General features: G+C 40.9%; 1 protein-coding gene across 1 annotated transcript in view; it reads left to right on the top strand.

The window, feature by feature from the left end:
- LAMA4 (laminin subunit alpha 4) overlaps nucleotides 1–22656 on the top strand; it is a 105582-nt gene that overhangs the window by 22198 nt on the left and 60728 nt on the right. The window contains exons 2-5 of the mRNA XM_026844996.1: nucleotides 675–776; nucleotides 12045–12169; nucleotides 16562–16642; nucleotides 21741–21955. Coding sequence (XP_026700797.1) covers nucleotides 675–776; nucleotides 12045–12169; nucleotides 16562–16642; nucleotides 21741–21955 — 523 coding nt within the window. The remainder of the gene's footprint in view (nucleotides 1–674; nucleotides 777–12044; nucleotides 12170–16561; nucleotides 16643–21740; nucleotides 21956–22656) is intronic.

The raw sequence follows: 22656 nt of genomic DNA, 5'->3' as shown, positions 1-22656 counted from the left end.
ATTTATTTTTTATGTCACATGAAGGATGACTGAAGAACCGTTGTGTGTCTCAGGAACTGATTACTTCCTGGAATGACAATAGGTGATCGCTGGCACATCTCACCAGCCTCACTGACAGACAGACAGACAGACAGTCCTGCTTTGGTAGCCTCCTACAGCAGCCAGCCAACTTTCATTCAGAAGCGAGTTGATCTTTGGAGATATGTTTCTGTCTCTAGGCTCTTCATCCAAAGCTCATCAAAGCTGTTATATAATGTAAACTTCCTAAAGCTTTTCTTATTTAAGTAAAAGTTAATCTTTTCCAATAAATACACCTTCTTTACTGAATAAGGATAATAATTTCTAGTTAACTCATCCTCTAGTATAAAATGCAGTAAGAATCTGCCAGCTCCTCATGTGCAGGCAAGCACCCACTTCTGGCCAGGGGCAGAACACAGGCAGAAGTGCTGACAGCTCCAATACTGTAAGGCAAAAAAGGCAAGCACCAGGGCAGGGAGTGAAAGAACAGACTCGAGTTCAGCACCGTGTGTGTGGTCTGCTACAATGGGTTTGTTCGGTGTGCTCTGGGGAGACCTGATGGTTGTAATTCTTGCTTTTCCCTGCCTCTCAGCCAAACCTAACTCTCCAAATATGTATGCATAGGAAATACTTTATTTTTTATTTTTTCATTGCAGGGATGCCAAGATGGATTTTACCGTACCAGCTCAGGAAAATGCTCTCCTTGCAACTGTAATGGCAATGCAAACAGATGCCTTGATGGATCTGGAATCTGTGTGGTAAGGAATTCCTATTTTCTCTGCTGGTCCCTCACTATATAACAGTACCTTTTTTTTAATGATAACATGAACCCTTTCACCTTTTTTCACTCTTGCATGAGGCTTCACAAGAAGGAAATATTTCCCAGGCAAACCCAAAACCCATGGTCTGATTCTTCTATTAACACCAATGCTCAGTTTCAATACACAGCAAAATCAGTGACTGTACCACAGGAGCTTTTTGCTAAAGAGCAATTGTAAGCATAAGTAATAAGATTATTCTGACCAAATTTTATTGTCACTTACTTCAACTATCTCTGCAGATTCAAAACACTGCCTGCATGTAGTATATGTGAGAGTCAGTATATTGGGACAATTTTTAGTCCATCAGAAATATAGAATTTTGTATACCCCTGGAGAAAAATATATATAAATTCAAACACATTTCATTCTCCCCTTTATGAATACAGTGCTGTATATCATATAAACAATTTACAATGGTGAGTGACCCTGTGTGTGTATATACATGTGTATGTACATCCATAGTAATTCTGCTGCATGGCAGCCTCCTGCTGTGAAGGAACAACATGGGAAGGTTGAAATATTACACCAAGGGAAAAGCATGTTGAACTCCAAGATAGTATTACAATTTTCCATATGTTTGATCTCACTCTGTACCAGCTCATACAGAAGGCTGTGAATTAGTATTAGTAGTTGATCACTTGTAGCTCCACAGCAAAAATCGGTCCAGTAAATCTGACTCCAATTACTAGTGGAAAATCAGAGCAGTAATACACTAAAAAAAAGGATGGAAGTTAATACTGTAATGTATCTAAACCACATAGCAAGAACTAAGCACTAGTGTACTCTTTACAGGCTTGTAAAGCAGGAGTAGAGCCCAGAGCTCCTTCCTCTGCCATGTGTTACTTTTGACAAGTCATAAACCTTTGCCCTCAGTTTGTCTCTTCATAAAATGGCCTGCTAATACTCACATACTTTGCATCATTGCAGCCTCTATCAAGTTTTCAGATATACAAATACATAGAGCCGTGCTCCATGGCATATCTCCTACCATTTTTATTTCTGAGGGAGGAATACAGTGCAGATGTTCAGGCCAGGAACAATTGTTAATGCTTGGCCACAGTAGCCTGCTTTGGACTGGCTGGTTTCTGCAGAACACATATTCACTTGGTGTTTTAATATTACATTTTTAAAAGCTGTTTTACACTGCCAGGCATTCTCACTATTCTCTTTCACGTGTACAAGGCTTTTGATGATGGGATGATTGTCCCCTTAGTGTCCAGTGATAATGATGGCAAGAGGAAATTTCTAATTGAAGACGTGGGAACAAGAGAGAGATCATGAGAAATGACTGCTTCTGATGACTCTGGTGATCAGAGAGTTTCTGTAGTAGAATATATGATGTAGGGAAGTCATTATATCCTCAGTTTACAAACACAACAGAAGACTTGTTTCCTGTCTTCTACAAAAATAAGGGTTCAGGAAAAACAAAACAAAACAAAACTGAAGTTACTGTATCAGTAGGAAATAATCTGAAAGTATATGTACATTCCTGACTGGCATCTCTCCAGGCTACTAAACTCTTGGAACTGGCCAGGTAGTAAAGAACAAAACTAAGACCTAAACCACATTTTACTACTTGAGTTCAAATAAGCCATTCAATGGCTTATCTGAATGATTTAAGAAGCCATTAAGCTCAGGACATTTACTTCTGAATAAAGAGGAACAGCAAAAAGGCTTAAGTGAAGTAAGAGTGAAAGGGAGAGTACATGGTGCAAGAGCAGAATGAAAAGGAGTTTTGAGGGTTTGATAGCATAAAACAGAACCAGAGATGCCCATGGGGACTACAGTAACAAGACTTTTCTGAGGATTTGGAAATTTCCAGGGAAGATAGGAAGACTGATGAAACTGTTAAACTGAAAAATATGACTGAGAAAGCCTGGGATAAGAAAAGCTTAGAGAAGGAAAGATGTAACTTGAATTACAGCAGAAAGAAGCATGTTAGATGAATGAATGCAAGTAATTTGGGAAAAGGAGAGCTAGTGGTTGGTAATGTGACTTGTATTAAAATCAGTGGACAAAGCAGACTTCCCTAAGGACCATTCTGGAGAAGCACAGGAACAAATCTGGTCAAAGCTTGCTGGGAGATTCTGCAAAGAGGTAGGACCACATGGTATGGAGAGATCACTATTTTCTCTGTCCTCAAATATTTAGGCAAATTACTCCAACAATTCTTGAAGTGGTAACCACCACACCTGATAGTAAGACATAAGACTTTCTGGATTCAGTTAGTTTTTAATAGGCTGCTAAAAAAAAAAAAAAAAAGACATTCTGTATTTATCTCATATTGTTACTGTTGTCATCCTCCATTTCAAACAGTATAAACCTGCTATCTCCCTGCTTCTGAGATGTAACATTGTTCGAAATTTTTATCATTTATGGACTCTCCACTGGCACCACCTTACCCTAACCACGAGTCACAAATGTTATGGAATGTCCTTAGCAGAAGATCTTTAGAAGAACTGATGTTCTCCAAAGTTAAAAGTTTCTATGTCTGCATGTTTATTCATAAAATGGAATGGTTTAAACATGGAAAAAAATATTTTTTTAAAATTTACTCTGCTGACAATGATGTAAGACAACATGAAAGCAATGATAACATATTCAGTTGGTAGATAATTATTTTGCATAGTTTAAGTAATAAATAATCTATGAAAACTGAATAAATTAACAGGGCAGTATCAAAAGGGATGAAATATAAGGGTCAGACTCCATGCAGTGCTCTAAGACCACCATATTATGCAAATCCCCCAAATCAATTCAGCAAATGTAGTTCCCACAGCATACAAATTAATGATATTTTTATTGGCCTCTGGCCTGAATTTGAAATCAAATAAAATTAAACCCCTATTAATGACGCCTTAGGGTAAAGTACTCATGTCTTTAATTTCTGCTGACATAAATATCTATCTTAGGGTTCCGTTTCAAAACTGCTTGCAGCCTATTCATAGAGTGTAAATCAGATCCATGAGTCTTCAGAAGCTTATTGAATGACACAATCCATGAATCAGCAATCTCATTAGTTAATCAGACAGAAGAAATTATTGCAGAAAGAGCCTTTCTTGCAAAGATGTCCACATAAAACTGGTGCAGAAATCAATCATGTGGTCCTGTAGTTAAAACTGAAGAGCCACTCAGTCCTTTATGTTAGAAGAGACAAACACCCAAGTGTTAGAAAGGCAGCCCTCACAGTGTAAGCTCCATTTATGATATAATACAGTAGAGATGTCAAATAATGCTTCATTTCAAAGAGATTATCTGGTGATGCACATAAGGCTAGTAGAGGAAGAAACACCAATTCCTTGTATTCATTTTAGACTTTCGACTTTAACATAGTTTTCTCAATCCTGGCTAAGATGAGAAAGTCACTTGTAGGGCCCTCTAGCTTTTTATTTTGGAAACATGGGTATATGTATGTTAACTTGGTGAAACTGTAACAGCTGCAAGTGGCAGTCTGCAGACAGTGTCATGTGCATTTCTCCTGCATAAAGCCCATCCCCCAGACCCTAACCCATCAGCAACCTACAGCTGAGCTACTTCTTTACAGCACCACCACTGAGTGTTCAACATTTGAAAATTCAAACATGGGAGTGGTCTTCAAGTGACTTGAGTAGTATGCCAGAGGGGCCATGATGGTTAACTCTGAAATGAGTGGCATATAGGGATGAAACAGACTGTCTAAAGCAGTAAGGTCTCATAACATTTGCAAGTAGTATTACCGTCAGGGCTTTACCATATTAAAAACTGTGATTACATAAACTAGGGAAGGAAGTTGCCTGAGGTGACTGCAATGTACTGTGGCAATGACTCCTGATGAACACAGTAAAATGGGTTGAAAGGGTGAAAGGATTTAAAAATTACAAAGCTGGACATCCAGAAGAAACTTTTGTTGGATGGAATTATCAGTGTCCTTTCTGGGGTTTCTGCTGTTAATGGAGGTTAATTCTTCATAAATGCATGAAAACATATAGAGCAGAAGAATTAAGTCTGGAGAACACACTATAGCAGAAAGTGAAGGGTAAATTTGTTGGTGTCTACCTAAAAATCTCAAAGTGTTTTGTTATCATCTCAGTTCCATATATTTGATCAGTGTGTATATAAGGTTTCCAAAGATTGCTCAGAAATAAGTAAATAAATAAATATGATCTTTTTGGAAGAAGAAAGACCAAAGGATCATAACAGTGGAGAGAATAAATTCGCTGGTATCCTTTCCAGCCTTTTATGGAATTTTTTACAATAGAGCATATTGTCATGTAAGTGATTTGTGTTTAAGCTTTTGGGTTTACAGCTGAGTGGAAAGGTTGGAATGGATTTGGCAGTTCTGCCTGAGAGGATAATATGTCCCACATGATTGCCAAGGCAGGTCTGGAGAATCGCCAGTGGATCTACAACCATCCATCAAGCGTGAGCAAAAAGCAGCAGGGAGCTAGCAAAACTCTCCAGCTTATTAGGTTCTTCTGACTTCACGAAGAGCCTTGCAGCTTATGGCTCACTCTTTCTCTAAAGGTGGACTACATGTATCTATAGTGACCTTGGTAATACATATTTGAAAAGCTAACCAGAACTAAAACAGCCTGGTGCTGAAATGCAGCCCTTCTCTTCCCCAGAGTGTTTTAGTATGCAGTAGCCAAAAGCATTAGTGTCAATATACTCATTTTCTCAGATATAGATCTTTTCCTCCCTCTTAGCTATGTTTAAACTTAGTATTTGTTGTCCTACTTGTTTATTGTCAAAAACTTGTCACAGTGAACTCCAACATGCAACCACCTTGTTTCCGTTCCCCGCACATGCTGTGTAAGAGGCATGTAGGAAGTCAGGCCAAGACTGCGAGGAAGGGCTGCCATTGCTGTCACGCCTGCTCAGCCACAGTTAGCTCAGGCAAATGATGGATTGAGAAAATAGAGGGCCAGGTGGTTTTGGAAAGACATCAGCTCACACTTCACTCATTAATACAGGACAAGTTCTACAAATCAAAACTTTGACACAGAGTGGGTATGTTGACCCAAACTGGATCAGGAAATGAGTTTTTTGCCATTTCTTATTATTTTAGGCTGACAGATGTCTTTACTTTAGTAAAAGTTGTGCAATATTTAGTGGTTTATTTCAGTGCTTCATCTTCTTCCATAAGAAATTCCTAAAACTAACAGTGCATCTCATTCACAGTGGCTGGAGAGAGAAGGCTTGAAATCATAAACCTCAAAGATTCAAAACATAAAACATACATCATATCATTATGCTGAAGTATTCTTTTTACTATTATTACTTTGGGACAGCAAGGAGTTCTGGTGTGCTGGCATGGGTGATACTATGCAGTTCTGTAACCTCAGGTATGAAGGTATCTCCCAGATTTGAGGAATCCACTGGCCTAGCAATAAATACAGACAGACTGCACAGCAATGTAAACCACCTGTATCTCTTTACCTATATAATTTATTTACCCTTGTGCAATCATTCTGCATTAACAGTTGTTATAAGACTATATCTCAGGAGAACAAGAAATAAGGGAGAAATAAAAAAACAAACCCCAAAACCCAACAGTTCCTGCTATATTGTAACAATGACTGTTTTCAGCTCCAAAGTAATATTTAGAATCCCTAACCAGGGCTTGAGGACACGTCCAGATTTGAGAGATAATATTTGAGAACCTAGGATTTGGGGCGCTTTTTTTGTTGTTGTTGTATAACTTTACCAGAGGTAGGGCTGAGTATCAACAGGTCCTCTGCACTACTCTGTCTTTCTTTTACTTTATAGAGTACACAGAAAATCAGGCTGCTGTTTCCAATGGAGGAGGTTCAGCCTGCCTAAATTTTACTGTGTTAGCCATCCAGTGAAATAATTTCACTATTACTGCCTAAATGGCATATTTAATGAAGCTTGTGCCATTGAAGACATTTAGACATACCTCTTGTCTCTTAAATTCAGGTTCCTATATTAAGGTGGGGCAGATTGCCACCTCTCAGATTTTCAGGTACATTCATTTACAGAAAACATGTTTGTCTTGTGCTGGGAAAGTTGTCCTAGTACCATTGCCTGAAGAGAATCAACAAATTTTTCATTATTATTTGTGCACAAGTGTACGTACTGAGCAGAACTGCATCACGTGAAGTGCTCTATGATCTCAGAACAGTGGTTCCAGCTTTACATTCCAAGAAAATCAGTTCAGAAGCTCAGTGCTGATAATCATTCCCTCCCATAGCACCTTTTAATGTGCTTTTCATGTGTGTAAGGTATAGATAGTTACAGTAAGGGCCAGGTAGAAATGCTCACCCTGATTGATGGTACTCAGTGAGAACAGAGTAGTAGGACCAGCTGAGGCATTTTCTAACATGGGAAAAAACACTCCAGCCACTCTGTCACCTGACAAGCTGCTGCTGGTGTACTGACGGATTAATTTTTATAGGCTATAGTCTCATATAGAAGCTTTTTGAAGCCAGGCTGCTATTATATTGGATTACTTCTCCTGAAGCTGAAATGTCTATGAGGAAGGGACACCTCTGCCTTGACTGCTGCTTTATGAAAATAAAGGTTGTATTAACATGGGCATATGGAAAGAATTGAGCTTAGAATTTTAACTTACTGCAGTTTGAAACAGCTTACAAAAAAATGAGAGTATTATAAAGCTTAGTTGCAATATTTCTAACTGCGTGGTTGCATCTGTTTCTGTATCTCACTCCATATCTCACTCTGCTCTGTACAAAGACAGATACGTATCACTGCATATTTTCTAGAGTTTTTTACTTCAGTCTTCCTTGTTTTTCAAAGGAAACCAAAACAAAAACTATATACTGAGTTTCTTTATTTGAAAAAGTAGACACCCATATCAGTAAACATGTTTCAAGAGTACATCTGAATGAACCACTGAGACAGGGAAGGCTATGAGCAATCCCATACATAGCCCAATTGATAACATCAACCATAAATGATGCCTTTTATTCTAAAACATATATGAATATCAGGACCAAGAGAAGCCCGTGCAAAGCACTTCTTTAAAATACAATAAATGGAATTCCATTTTTTTCTTCATCATTATTTCCCTGCCAGAAGTGATCCGTTTAGAAGCAGACGCTTTTCTCAAACTACCAAGCCATGTCACCTAGCGCTGAGAATCACCCATGAGCTGCAGTGAGGGTGTCCTCCCTGCATTCAGAGATGTCTCCCAGGCTTATTGCAGTCAGCAGCTTTGTTGGAGATGCAAGCTAATGGAACATAAAATATAAGGACATTTTTTTTATCACTGTAAAAATATGATTGTAAATGTCCACAGGAGTTTTGACTTGTTAAATAAGATAAAGCCACTTTTACATAATCACTAACCAAAGAAAAACTACAAAAGTGCCTCAAGCACTCGGCTAAGAGGGTCTTTGGGGTAAAAGGGCCTTTTAGCACTTTCCTTCAGTTTAGAAGATGAAAAACACTGCAGACTTAAGAACCAACATTTGCTGCCCTGCTCTGTTCATCAGAGTAGTATCTGAGCTTTGGAAACCAGTAACAGATATCTTCTGATAATATCCACGTGTTGTTGGTGAAATGAATTTGCTCAGAGCACAGACAAAGAGTGTGATGAAGGCTACAACTGAATGCAGCCCAAAACAGAATGCAGCCGACCTGAGACCTTCACATACAGGATTGCTCTTTCTCTTCAAGCACTCAGTGCCCACGCTCTCATCTCTTTCTTGCGATTCATTAACATCACTTTTTCATTGGATAGTGACAAACGCAAACTATTTTTAAAACTATAGGCTTGCTGTGTTTTCTGGCTCATGCTATGTGTCTCACAGCTAGTGCACTCTCGCCAGAGAGGAGCATGAGATCTGGACATCTCCCTAGCGGCTGCCTGCCACTCTGCCCTCATTTGCTCTCAGTTTCTCTACCCACCAAGTTTCTTTCCTCCTCCTCCTCTTCCTCCTAGTCAAGCTATCTTTATTCTCTCATTTTAGAGCTTTTTAGTTAAAATAACCTGCTGGTTTTCTGTATACTAAATACTTTCTTCTTTACAGCAAATATTACTATGAAAAACCACCTTTAGCTCTACAGCTCTTGGTGTCTAACCTATTTAAAGATTCACAGAAAAAGAGATTGACTTTTTTCCTTTCCTTATCATATTCTACTTGCTGTATAGTTCCCTGGCTAAATCACAGCCCTGTAGAAATGAATAATTGCTCTGCGATGGGTTCTGTATGACTATAAAGCATGCAGCAAGACAGTCTTCTAGAATCAAAAAGAGTCTGAGCTAAACTACTGAGTCCTAACTGGGGATCTTTAATGGGATTCAGATAAGAAATGTTGGCTAAAAAACATCAGATGTGTTTTCACAAGGGTGAGTGTCCTTTACTAAAATGACACTTTTCAATGTAGATTCAGGTTATCTGGACACAGATTTAGGGAAATAAAAAAACCTAAAACAAAAACAACCAACCAAACCAAAAAAACAAAACAAAAAAAAAACTCAAACCAAAAAACATCAGTGTTACCAGGAAAAAATTCTGCCACTAAATTAAAGTTACAGTACTCAGATACAAAACTCATTTAGCGATGCCTGTGCAAATGAAACTTGACTATTTGTTTTCATTAAATGTCTTCCCTAGTTGCATTCCTCTCTCCTCATACTCTTTTCTTCTAAGAACACACCATGTTTGGAGTAGAAAGTGAGTTTCAGATCTGTAGGGACTGGCTCAGATGAAAAACTGGTAAACTGAGCTCAGCCACCTGCAGCCTTGCACTGCCCAAGAAGCTCCAACCGCAGAGAGGCGGAGGTGCCCCATGACCTGTGCTGGGGAGCACCCTCCTGCTGTGAGCACTCCTGAAATCTGACACCCAGCTTTCCTGTTATCCCAGGGACCGCCATCTGTTGACAGCACCAGTGACTTCTGTGGTGGGATTAAAAGAGTGCTGGAGAATAAACTGGGGCACCACAGTCATTTCCTAGCACCTGTGCCAACTCTGAACATTGCATAAGAGGTCCCCTGCCAGGCCCGACTGAAGGTCTCTGCAGCCCAATATTGGGTTTCCAGTGGTGGCAATAGGAGATGCTGTTTGGGGAGGGCACCTAGCCTGGCCTATTTCTGAAGTCTCTGTTTCGTATTCTACCAGCATCCACAACTCCTGCATTAGGGTATGTTAGTGATATGTACGTACCTCCTGAGTCTTTTTAACATCTATTTGTAAATATGTTGTCTATTCATTTCTCTAGGAAACCCCTTTTTGTCCCTGCAAAAACTGTCACCTCCTGGCAGCAAGTTGCACAAGTTTCCTACCTTCTGTGTAGAGAAGTACCTTTACAAGTCAGTGCCCCTTGGCTCTTGTATCGAAGGATTTGTGTGAACCATTGTCCTGCATTCAGCTTACCAATTTAGTAATTTTACATAACCCAAACACACCCTGTCAGCCCTTCTCTCCCAGCTGAGCCACACTAACATTTTTGGTTTCTGTAACACACGGGTGAATACTGAACCAAACTGGTGTCAGCACCAAGGCCTAGGTGATCCCAATAGCGACTCTTCCCAATTCTGAAAAGTGACTGTTACATCCTACCCTTCCTTCCTAGTCTTTATCAGCTTTCAGTTTGTAAAAGAAACTTTCTTCAAGACCCCTGACAGTTGTTTTTTTTGAAAGTCCAGATATGTTATGTCCTCTGTCTCCCCATCATATTCTTGCTTATTTGCACCATTACACAGCAGGTTACTGAAGCAGAAGTTCCTGAATTAGATGATGCTTAGTCATATACTCAGAGATCTTCTTCTTTATTATAGACACTGTCATCTCACCAGGGATGGAAATCGTATCCATCAGTCTGCAGTTTCCATGATCCACTGTTTGTAGGTCAGAAGAGAAAAGAATCAAGCACCTTAACCCAAAACCGCAGAAAATATGCACTGACAGAGTAGTTCACATATTTCTGCCATGGAGCTGACTCCTTGCTGCCTCAAGCCTTGCAGAGCTACTTGCATCTGTACTGTATCAGTACAAAATGGTGTGACTAGAGAGTTCTGATTCAGGGACACTGCAAAACTTATTGCACAGTTGCAAGAAAGAAAAGCACTTCTGCACCTTTTCTACACTTTTAAAGTAATTCGGGGGGTGTTGATGACAACTTCTGGGTATTTTGCTAAAGTGGAAAGGTGGACAGGAATCTGCAGGAATCCTGCAGCATGCAGGAGCACTGTTCATGTACTCTGCACCGGTCACCTACCACCTTGCCATGTGCCTAGGGGGAAAGGCCACATAACCTGTGGCCCTTAAGTGCCAAACAAAAGGTGTAACAATGTTGACTTAAATCAATTTAGAACTGTTCACAGTAAATCTTGACATTTTTTTTGTGATGGAAAATATTATCTGAGAGGCACAATTTTGTACCTAGCATCATGAAATATTTTGGAAAAAATATTCTGTGTGAATTGCAACAGCTTGATTTACTTCCATGGAGTCCCAACAATATCAGCTGGTGACCAGTTCCCCTCTGCATGAGGAAGCTTATTTCCTCAAAAACATTAAACCGTGGAGATAAAGCTTGCTTGTAAAGTGAGTGACATTCTGTACAGCTGTTCTGTATCTTATAGAAAGGCCACTTATAGAATACTCCTACTTCTTCCCTTCATTAAGTGGACCTCCTTTAAGGCTGAAAACAAGGTGTAGTAATAACACGTCCCTCCATGCTGTAACACTTTTCATCTCAGAAGAAAAACATCAGAGCCACTGGTGTATTAGCCACCATTTGCAGGCAGATTGCCCCGATGCTTTTTTCCAGCCATCAAGAAGCAGCCTTGCTGAAACCTGTATCCAGGCTGAAATATGTTGCTAGTATCTACAAGCAGATTTTGTTGTTTTGGGGGTTTTTTGTGTCAGTAAAAGGGATTTTTTTTTCCTGCTGGCACATGCAATTCAAAACAGGACTGCTAGCTACACCTGAGTACCTTTGACATCTCTGACAACAAGCAGTGCTGCTTCTGCTCCAGCACCTGGCAGGCACATATGTCTGTTCTGTCCTGCAGAGCACCATGCCAACTCTTGCTGGACGGCCAGTGTAATCATTTATAGCATTTTTATTTGCAGCAGTGCTAGCTGGTTTGGCTGCATCTGTCAATGCCTTGAAGGGTCGAGGTCTGGCATCAGCCCCTATTCTGCTTGGCTGGGACTCCAGCTACATGAATTATTTCTGAATTAGGCACCACCTCTGTTTAACTTTCACCACCGTCTCTCTTTCCACTGAAGGACTGCCAGAGAAACACAACAGGACACCACTGCGAGCAATGTCCAGATGGCTTCATTGGTGACGTTGTCAGAGGAGTGCCCACGTTCTGCCAGCCCTGCCCCTGCCCTCTGCCAGCACTTGCCAAGTATGTAATGAGTCTTTGCTTCTCTTTGATTTGGGCTGGCTTTCTCCCTTTCCAAGGTGTGGTCAGCATCCCTTCCTGGATGCAGCAGGCAAAGACTGCTGCCCTTGCCATCTGGGGGAAAATAAGAGGACTACCAGCTGCTCACATTTATAACCACAGGAAACAGCATTTCATTTATAAGGTGTAAAATATCCTTAAGTACACATATCAATTCTTACCAAGAGGGAGGAAAAAAATATTTTAGCGAATTCAAGTTGCCTTCTTTTATATAAAAGAGATTATTCAGCTGTCTGGTTACTTTTAAGAATCCCTTGAAGACCAATTCCTGAGTAAGGTGGTTTCAGAGATGTACGTGGCTGAGACAGACAGACAAACAGAAAGATCAATCCATGACCTCTGGAGGGTAAAAGCAAACACAAAAAAAAACATAATCTGGCAGTCTCCTGAGTCAACAGCAGCTGGATCTGGTTAGTACAGTACCAGTTAAAAGGAAAGGGCTGGAGGACCCTGTGGCAGGTACAGTGCCCCTTCAGCAGATGCCCAAAACGCCAAAGCCTGATGGAAAACCAAGACCAAGCCAAAGAACTTCAACTGTTATCCACTTTGTGCCTTCAGAGGAAACAAATAACTACAATCCATGACCAGCTACTAGAAACTGTTAGTGTCACATCAGTAAGCAGCTGAAAGAAATTATCGGCTTCCTCTTGCTTGAGGTCTGTGCTCTGGGAGAGGGGCATCTATGCAAATCCCACTATAGTGCACAGAGGAGGTGCTAGTAAATACTTGCCAACGGGTCAAAACTATTTTTTAGTGAGCTACATACTCCCCTTGTGTAATTTCCCATTCTGCTTTCAGCAGGGCTTTTCAACAAAGGGGACTTTCCTCATTGTATTTGTTTGCTGTTGCTACAGGATTACTCATGCAGCCTTAAGGTGGGATGAGCTGCATTTTGCTCAGCTGCTCAGTGGCTCAAAATGGCAATGGAGCAAAATTACTCCATCCAAACTCCCACAGATCACCTCTTGGCTTTTGCAGTAAACTGCAGATAATCTGAGGAGGGCTGTGGGGTGGAGAACAGCTATTGTTGAAAAACTGCAGCTTTGCCTGAATTAGAAATAAAATACTCCATAGGCAGGGGAAGAACCTGGATTTGCTCCCACGTAAAAAAGGTTAGGAGTCCTGGAGCACATGTCATACAAGGAGCAGCTGAGGGAACTGGGATTGTTTGGTCTGGAGAAGAGGCTGAGGGGAGACCTCATCACCCTCTACAGCTCCCTGAAAGGAGGTTGCAGAGAGCTGGGGATGAGTCTCTTTAACCAAGTAACAAGCGATAGGACAAGAGGTAATGGCTTCAAGTTGTGCCAGAGAAGATTTAGACTGGATATTAGGAAGCATTTCTTTACAGAAGGGGTTGTTAGGCGTTGGAATGGGCTGCCCAGGGCAGTGGTGGAGTCCCCATCCCTGGAGGTGTTTAAGAGTTGGGTTGACATAGCACTGAGGGATCTGGTGTAGTTGGGAACTGTCAGTGTTAGGTTAATGGTTGGACTGGATGATCTTCAAGGTCTTTTCCAACATAGATGATTCTGTGATTCTGTGAGTGAGCAAGCTCACAGATGAAGCAGACCACTTTCTCCAGTTTTAGTAGCGGCTGTAATGCCAGAAATAGTAGAAATACAACAGTCAGAAGCAGTGCTTTTTCCTTAGCAAAAGAAAGTGATATTTTTTTAACCTGTTGGGCACAGAGCACTCACTTCAGTGTAAGGAGCTGTTCTCTCAACCACAACCTGGGCAGCACAAAAGGCACTCCCACACAAGATCTGGTCTTTACTAATCATGGTCAGTCAAGCAAGGTCTAGTCTGTCCTCTCTACAGTGTGATTTGACAGGGCATGTCTGGGTCTGCATTCATCTAGCCCCCTGCCCAGCCTTGCGGCCCACGAGGCTCTGCAGCAGTGCCCCCCTAAAGCAGGGATCTGGCCAGCCCGTCAGCCCTGAGGGGCTCGGCATGATGGGACCAGCAGGCACCTGAGTGACAGGCTATTTCTGCCAGTGCAATGGGAGATGGGCGCAGAAGCCAAGGAGCACTCCCCACTTCAACATGCTCCTTAGCCCTTCTGCTAGGGACATAATGCCTCTCCTATTCAAGACCACTAGAGATAAGGAAGCCTCAAACCCAAAAGCACAGCAGCATGGGATTGGGAAGGGAGAACAAAAGTTGCAAGCAGACTGAATGCAGATGCTTCAACATTAACAGCAATATAGGAATTGGACTTGATGGGTCTCTTCCATCTCAGGATATTCTATGTTCTGTGATGTGTCACTCCTTTAAAACTACTTCAGTAAAAATCCACTTCAATTTTTCAGGGTTTTCCCTCAAAAAGTCCTGAAGGAAATAGTTGAAGGAATATCTGATCCCAGTTTGCCTCATACACCTATTTAAATAACATGCAGAAATTGCCTGCTCAGCTTCTTGCGTGAGAGAGGCCTGACCACAGCAGTAGCCTTCAGCTCGGGCTGAAACAGACAAATAATAATGATTGAGCAACATTCAGCCTTGCATAATTAAATTCAAAGAACAGTCTTTCTTATTTTTTTCATTTTTTTCTCCATTAATCCTACTCCATTTATATTAAGGCAAACCAGTAACTCTACTAGAGAGCAGAGAAGCGTTAAAAGCCTAAAATAAAGAACATCCAAAGGATGTTGTTTTGTACTTTGTTTTACTTTGGAAATAGCCAGTGAATTCATAATAGTTAGACAAAGTGACTAAATCTGTAAACTAACAGACTCATCAGATACATATTTTTTCTTGGGATTCATGTGTGTGCCTCTAGATTTTCTGACCAGGCTATCTTTATATCTGCTATCCTGGAAACTTTTGGAATAACTTTTGGACATCACACATGAAGTGTAATGACATCTCTTGGGAATAAAAAAGGAGGATGGAGATTGCTTCACAGTCCAGCAGATGTTAGTTCTTTTCAAACCTGAGGGAATTATATGCACTTTTTTTTCTTAAAAGATCAGAAAAATGTAAAACTTCAGGGAAGCTTCAGTCTTATTTCATAACAAGTCCACAATGTGGTTTTTTTCAACTACATGCAGGAATTATCCTCTGTAAAAGAAGAGGAAGGCTGCCAAACCATGTGATTTTCTCAATATGTTCTCATAAAAGCTTTACAGAAGTTAATTTGTGAATTCTGTGAGAAGAATCTCATTTTATGTTCTCTCTGGTTATATGAAATGTTTTGAGACAGCAGAGATCCAGGCACAGATTATTTGACCTTGGTTATCCAATCATCTGAGAAATATTGGTGGGAACTAAAATTAGGGAGGAATTCTTGTCACCTTTCAATGCTGCTCATTCCCGGAACAAGCGGTGCATGGATCATGCTCCTCTTTATCATCGCTCAGAGTCTTTTGTCCTGTGTGAAATGGATGCAGCCTGGCCACAGCTGCCCAGCACTGTACAACTCAGGATCTACATTTTAGCAACCATGACCCTGAAGATGACAACTGCTGCCACTCACTTCTCTGGACACATTCCAGTGCTGGCAGGAATTTACTCACACATACTGCAAACTAACTGGAAATATCTTTAGGACTGTATGTCTTTTTCCTGAACATGTATTTAAGCCATGTCCATCACTGTGTTTTAAGTGTATACAGTTTGCATTTTCCACATCTGGCTGCTGCTGTTCCTTGGGACACATATTTAGTTAAACATTTGCTAAATCCTGAAAACGTAAGAAAGCAAAGGAATCCATGATTTAGAATCATGGCAGCAAATATACAGCCCAAGTCATTACTGCAGTCAGTATCACTACTTGTCATGTTGGTCTCAGAAGAGGCCCCAGACTCTTTCCAGCTTACTCAGAGAGATGGTAGAGCAGCCTCGGTTACTGTAAACGAGGATGGAATCGCTGAGGTCAGGTTTCACCCCTCAGTACTTCCAGATCGGATTTGAGGAAAACTGTAGGATTTGCATAGGGAACTATTGCACCCATTCCAGAATCTCAGTTCCTGAAGTACTCACTGTAGAATAAGAGACACAAATCAATTTGCATGCCATACACATTTGTCCTAAGTCCCTTATCTAAAATGTGTGTATCAAAACCTGCAGGTATGTCTGATCTATACTGCAAGAACTTCTATATATCTGTATTTATATAGCTCCATGGCACTATATACTAATTAGTGCTTTCCACAATAATTAAAAAGACTGAAGGGGTATAATGTGAAAAACATACGAGGTTAAGAATAGCTATTCAGCAATGAGTAACCAAGAACCAGAGCTCACACTGACAGCAAATGTCCATAATGTAATGAAGAAATACTCCCAAGTGTTTGCCCTTACCTGCTATTCTAACTACGCATTCTAATGAAATTCCAGCTTTGCAGTCTCCTGTTACAGAAAAAGTGGAGGCGTGCGCTGTGTCTGTAAGGAAAACTATGCAGGACCCAACTGTGAAAGGTAAGAAACTAGTAGCATGACTTACTGGACAACAATACTTCCCATACAGGGAAGAAATCTTGTGCATGTGTTTTCATCTGGTTAAATCATGTATGTTAAAGGATCTAATTCAGTTCCTACTAAAAATCATAGGAACTTGCTGTGGAGACATGTCAGGGTAAGACAGACATTTATATCTGATGCATTTTGATCAAGTTCTTGCACTTTGTGTACCTTCATGTGGTGATCTTCCTAAAAGGAATACAATTTACTAATCAAAATACAAAATACAGATCAGAAAAAACAGCTGAGGTGAAAATAACTATCACATAGATGCCTCTTGAAGTTCACCACTCCAAAACATATAGTAGGCTTCCACCAAATAAATTTTTCAAAAGCAAAGGAGAAAATCAATTATCTAGTCAAATTCTTAATGGGCAGATGCAGCTTTTTTGGTTAAATTTTAAATGTTCTTCTCAAGCATAATTCAAGAAAGTCAATCAAACAACCAAGACCAGTGTTGCTTTTCAATTTTTCCTTATGCCCATAAAGAATTTCTGGTAAATATCCTCTGAATAACAAAGTACACAAATAAATGGAGCTATACAGCAGAACTATAACTTATTCTCCTATTTAGGAAAGGGCAATCTTACTCATTATGAACACACATGGTTGCTGTTTCAGTGAATTTCAGAGGCCTGATTACAATTCAGAAGTTCTCCTTGAGTAGCCAATAAATTAAAACAGTTCTAACACAAAGACTGAGGGTTATAGCATGGTTCAGACACTGGCTTCCTGGAACACTTCATTTTGTTTTTTTGTTAATGCCCCTGAAGTATTTAAGACTTCAGTCCACTGTCATTAGTGGGCAAATCTTGAATTCAAATGATACTTAATGTAACTATCAGAGAAGAGAGAAAGGGGCTGCTTGAGATGCAAAGAGCAATCAATATGAAAAAGGTAAGATGAAAAAAAGAGTGAAGGCTTTTGCCATTACAGATGATGCAAAAACATCAGCATATTACCTCTGCATCACTAACATGGTGACAGCAATATCGAAAGTCCTTTAGACAGATGGCACAAAATTAAAAAAAAAAAAACCAACACCCTTGTTTCCAGGCTTATGGCTGTATTCTTTTGTTCTTCTAAAATGTCAGATTTATACACAGAGGATAATGCAGACAATTAAAAGGTCAGTGAGGTTTCTTAATGGTTATTAAAATGTCAACCTAGACTACAAGCAATTCAAATCCTATGAAATGAGTAGCAGATGCATAGTAACAGAAGAAAATAGCATCAGCTTTGTTTTCTAATAGCCACTACCCAGCCTGACACAATGCATCTGTCTCGAGGAAGGCAAAGTTGTGTAAATGGGTTAGAAAAAGCTACAGAAAGAAATCACCATGTCCTGGTGACCATGTTAAGTTCTTGACTAGCTGCTAGGGTAAGCAGCAAGCACTGGCAAACAGGACTTTCCTTCTGGTAGGCTCCTGGTCCTACTCCCATTTGTGTCAGAAACGACGAAAAACGTTTCAAAGACTAATGAAAAATGCATTGTTTGTTCCTTTCCACTTGCTAAAGAGCAAGTCTCTGCCTCACATATGCTGCTGCTAGGCACTGCCACCACTCCCTGCTCCCACTGGCAGCTCATGCTGTCAACATGCTGGCAGGGGGGCTGGGGGATCCTGAGCAAGAAGGGGCACTGCCCCTGTCCTTTCCTGCAGCCCAAACAGCATCTCATGTCCCCAGGGAGAGGAAGGCTGCGTCCTGCTCACTGCTCTCCCTCCCGGTTGGTGACTGGTGCCATGGAGCAGTGAGCTGCAGGACACCCCTCCATGGGTGGCGCGGGGGATCCCCAGAGCCCCACACCGCTTCATTTCCTCTGGCGTTCGTGGAGGGGGCTGGCTGTGCTGCTTCAGGGCCCTGGCACAAACCTATCCAGTGCGTGTTTGCCAGCAAACAGTGTTGTGAAATCATGGAGGCCTTTGCTAGGAACTGAGAAACCTAGCTTCCCAATTTGAGATTTAGGAATGAAATCATTTTGCTCCTAGACTTCAGCAATAAGGCATTAAGGTGGTAGTGGATGAAATCCAGATTTTGTTAATGTCTGAATGTTAAAATACAGCTGAACAAATGATACTTTAGTGTCCAAAGTGAATAGATGAAAAAGGTTCTTTTAGCATTGCCAGGGAAGAGGAAGTTAATTTCTTACTCATTAGTAATTACAGGAAGCAAAGATGGCTGTAAAATGAAACAAAGATACCTTAGCAGATTTATTATAGGAGAGGAAATATTCTTTGTTAGCAACAAAAAGCCATCTATTGACACAACAGAGGAAAAGACATTTACCACTGGCATCTACTTTTTCAGGCCATAAAGTACAGAGATGGAGCAGTATGTTTCCATCCATCAGCCTCTGCTCTTCTCACATGCTACCAACTATTCAAAAGAGGCCAAGTGCAGTTCAGCCCTGTGAGACCCATTGTGTGACAAAGGAAAGGGGAAAGTGAAGGTGACACATTTATCTTTAGCTCTAAAAGTTTCTATTTGTTTTAGGCAGCTACTCCAGATGAGGAGATACGGCTAATAAAAATGAGTCAGATGGTCATAAAAAGCAGCACTTACAAAATATATTTGTGAGAATGTGAGGAACGGCCCACTACGTTTCTGGCAAGTAAACTGAAGGCTATATTTCAGAAAAGAAGAAAAAAAAAAAATCACCTTGCCCTGATCAGAGGGCAGAAATTGTGGGCCTGATGGGAATAGCATGCAGTCTTTGGTAGATGCTGGCTGAAGGCCAGAGCTGGATAACAGTAAGCAAAACACTGGTCTGACTCCAGAACTCCTCAGTGGCTTCTGTGACTTGGTGGCCATGTTAGACAGACAATCATTTGGAAAATACCTAACTACAGAAAATTAAAAAGCAACTCTGCAAGATTTTGAGAGTTTAGAAAAAATCAAATGGTTCTACATATTATTTTTTAAAAAAAACACAGAGGGTTTGTTTTTTTTTCTTGTTCAAACCTCATAAACATACTGAAATGTTGAAACTTGGGAAAACACTACACTCTCACATTGGCTGAAACAGTAGAAAACTATAGCAAGACTTTTGGCATGACTGAATAATAGCATTACCCACCACTGCCTGCTCTAACTGTCATGGCAATGGGGAGTGACTCCACAGAAGTCAGTTAAATCACACTGCAATCATTGTCACATTTACAGGTCTTTGAGGGGTGCACAGAACTCCAGGTCACACTTTTATTCTTTATATCTGGGTCATCCTAATGATAAGATCTGCACCAAAGATTCTGTTAGTGCCAGAAACAGAGTCTTTGTCATTGGCAAAAGCAGTATTTGAGGCAGCCAACTGGTTTATATAAAGATGCTTACAATTTTATGTGTTTTTACTGTGGGGGTTCAGGATTGGAACATGAACAAAGCAGCATTGAGGAAATTACTTTCTTTATTTAAAACATAAAAAATCAGCAAATGTAGGAACAGATCAAAACTGGAAGCTTGTATCAGATCTCCCGTATTCTCATCATTCAGACATAGCAGAACCTGGATTTGACTATGTTCAGATTTTAGGATACAATAGACCTCAACTCAGGTCCCCAGCCAGAACCTGGGAAAATTAAACTAAACTGCCTGAGATCTCACCCTCCCTGCCCACAAACAGCAGAACAAACAACATCTTAAAACAGGACTTTATGGATGGAAAAAAACTTTAAGGACAACAAGGTGATAAAACGGGTTGAAATATACTATAAATACTCCTTACATACATCACTGCAGCAACTATTCAATCCTCAGATTTCTCCAGTCAGCAGTTGCTACACCAGACATTTATGATGCCCCCTGCAGTAATTCTTTGTTCCTGGTTTAGGAGTATGAGTCCCTGATCTCTGCACCCCAGGCTGCTGGGTCATGGACCCTCCTGCCACCCCACCATGACATGGTGAATGGCATGGGTTGCTCCTGTCCTGCCAGCTGATCCCTCCAGTCCATCAACCACTGCTCCACCCTGGTCCAACTGCTAGCTCCTCCAGTAAAGCCTTTGCTCCAGGATTTGCTCCTGCGAGCTGCTCCATGCCCACTCTAGTGCTAAGCTCTGTTCATCTCACTGGTTGTTTTGCAAAAGTTCCTTTTATAATTTATAGGATTAAACACAATCCCTGCTACCAACAGAAAGTCCCTTCTTTCCAAATGATGACACCAAATCTATTACCTGTTGTCTTAGTTTAAGAGCCACTGGTCACCAAGGAATGCTAAGTATCACTTGTTTGTCTAGACTTTCAAAAACCACTATGGTTTCAACATCTTTTCCACTTTAAGATGTATCAAGTTTTCAACTGAAGTGCTTCCCAACACGACAAGACATGAAAAGCAGTTTGGACCCATTTCAGGCCTTCCCTGTGGTGCTGTTACCCACCTCCCTCTCTCCCTCTGCAAACCTAGAAGAATCCTCCCCTCCTGGGCTGGTGGCTGCTCTCAGCCTTTTGCCCCCAGCCAGCAGTCTAACATCAAACAAATCTGAAAAATGGAGGCTGATTCAGTGCCTGTTCTGGTTTGCAAAAGCCAGAAACCATCTCAGTGCCTCACCATAGAACTATTTGTATAAACCTTTTATGGTCAGTACTTCATCATATGCATTATAATGGAAATAAGGTCTGAACTTCCTCTGAGTTTCAGCATCATGAAATTCAGTCTCTTACCTCAGTTTCCTATATAACACAATATAGTTGATGAGATCCAAACCTGAAAGAGACCAAAATAAACACTAGAGCTGCCTCTCTGCCAAGGTCATTCTGTTATAGATTTTAAAACAATGGGGAACAAATCATTTTACTTCTAAAGACACACCAAAAAATAATAATGCAGACTGGTGTGATTGAAATACCAGAAGTGTTCAAGAAGGGAAAAATATCTAACTGTACAGATTGAGATTAGAGCACAAAACAAGCTCTGCAGGAATACAGCTCCTAATTTGCCTTTTGTCCATTAGTAGCTGCAGACAGTCATCAGTTCCTGGTGACATAAATAAGGTCAGAATAAAAATGGTACAGCAGATGGGAATGTCATTGTTCATCATCACTGGACTTGCTCTTCCTTTCAGGTGTGCCCCTGGTTACTATGGGAACCCTTTGCTAATTGGAAGCACTTGTAAGAAATGTGACTGCAGTGGCAACTCAGACCCAAACCTGATTTTTGAAGACTGTGATGAAGTGACTGGCCAATGCCGCAACTGTCTGAGCAACACTACCGGGTTCAAGTGTGAACGATGTGCTCCGGGTTACTATGGAGATGCCATATTCGCTAAAAACTGTACAGGTTAGTATAGCAGAGCCGAGCAAGATGCAGCACAGAGATGCCCGAATCAGTCATCAGACACCTGTGGTCCTGGGAGGCAGGGGGTGCTCCTGGCCACCTAGCTGGTGGGATAATTTAGATGCCTGTTCAGTTGAATCATCCCAGGCACTAGCACTCTTCCCATTGCCCATCAGGAAGCCTCAGACCCCAGACTTCAACATCTCAAACGCCTGGGCAGGATGAATGTAGGCACAGTTGTGTCCTGCATCTTGTTTTAAATAATGGTCTCTGAGCCTTCTTTGGGCAGAGACTTCACATTTGTGTTTGTTCACACCACATGCTGCCCAAAATGGCCACTCAGGCTGATGGTGCTTAAAGACTTGAAAGTAATTTTTATGAGAACAGGATCATCCTTCCTGTCCTGACCCAATCCCTAGTTTCTGCTAGTTTTCACACTGGTAATGTATTCTGCATTTACCAAATGTCTGTGTAATCTTGCTGGTTACTGTATTTCCACACCAAAGATGACTGTACTTCCAGGGTCTGGTAAAGTGCTACCCAGAGGATCTTACCAAAGCACAGAGAGGTCACAGAGGTTTATGTCCTTTAATATAATTATGCTCCTAATTTACATGGACCTCGATCCAGATGAGACTTTGGTCTCATGCCCTTTGTCCTTACTTTGGCTCTGGGAGACAAAGTTACATCCTCTTTCAAAGCAC

This window comes from Athene cunicularia (assembly GCF_003259725.1).
Source record: "Athene cunicularia isolate RWA chromosome 3 unlocalized genomic scaffold, athCun1 chr3_part1, whole genome shotgun sequence".
Taxonomy (NCBI): domain Eukaryota; kingdom Metazoa; phylum Chordata; class Aves; order Strigiformes; family Strigidae; genus Athene; species Athene cunicularia.
The sequence above is the reverse complement of the archived record's forward strand: the minus strand, read 5'-3'. Positions and strand labels throughout refer to the sequence as shown.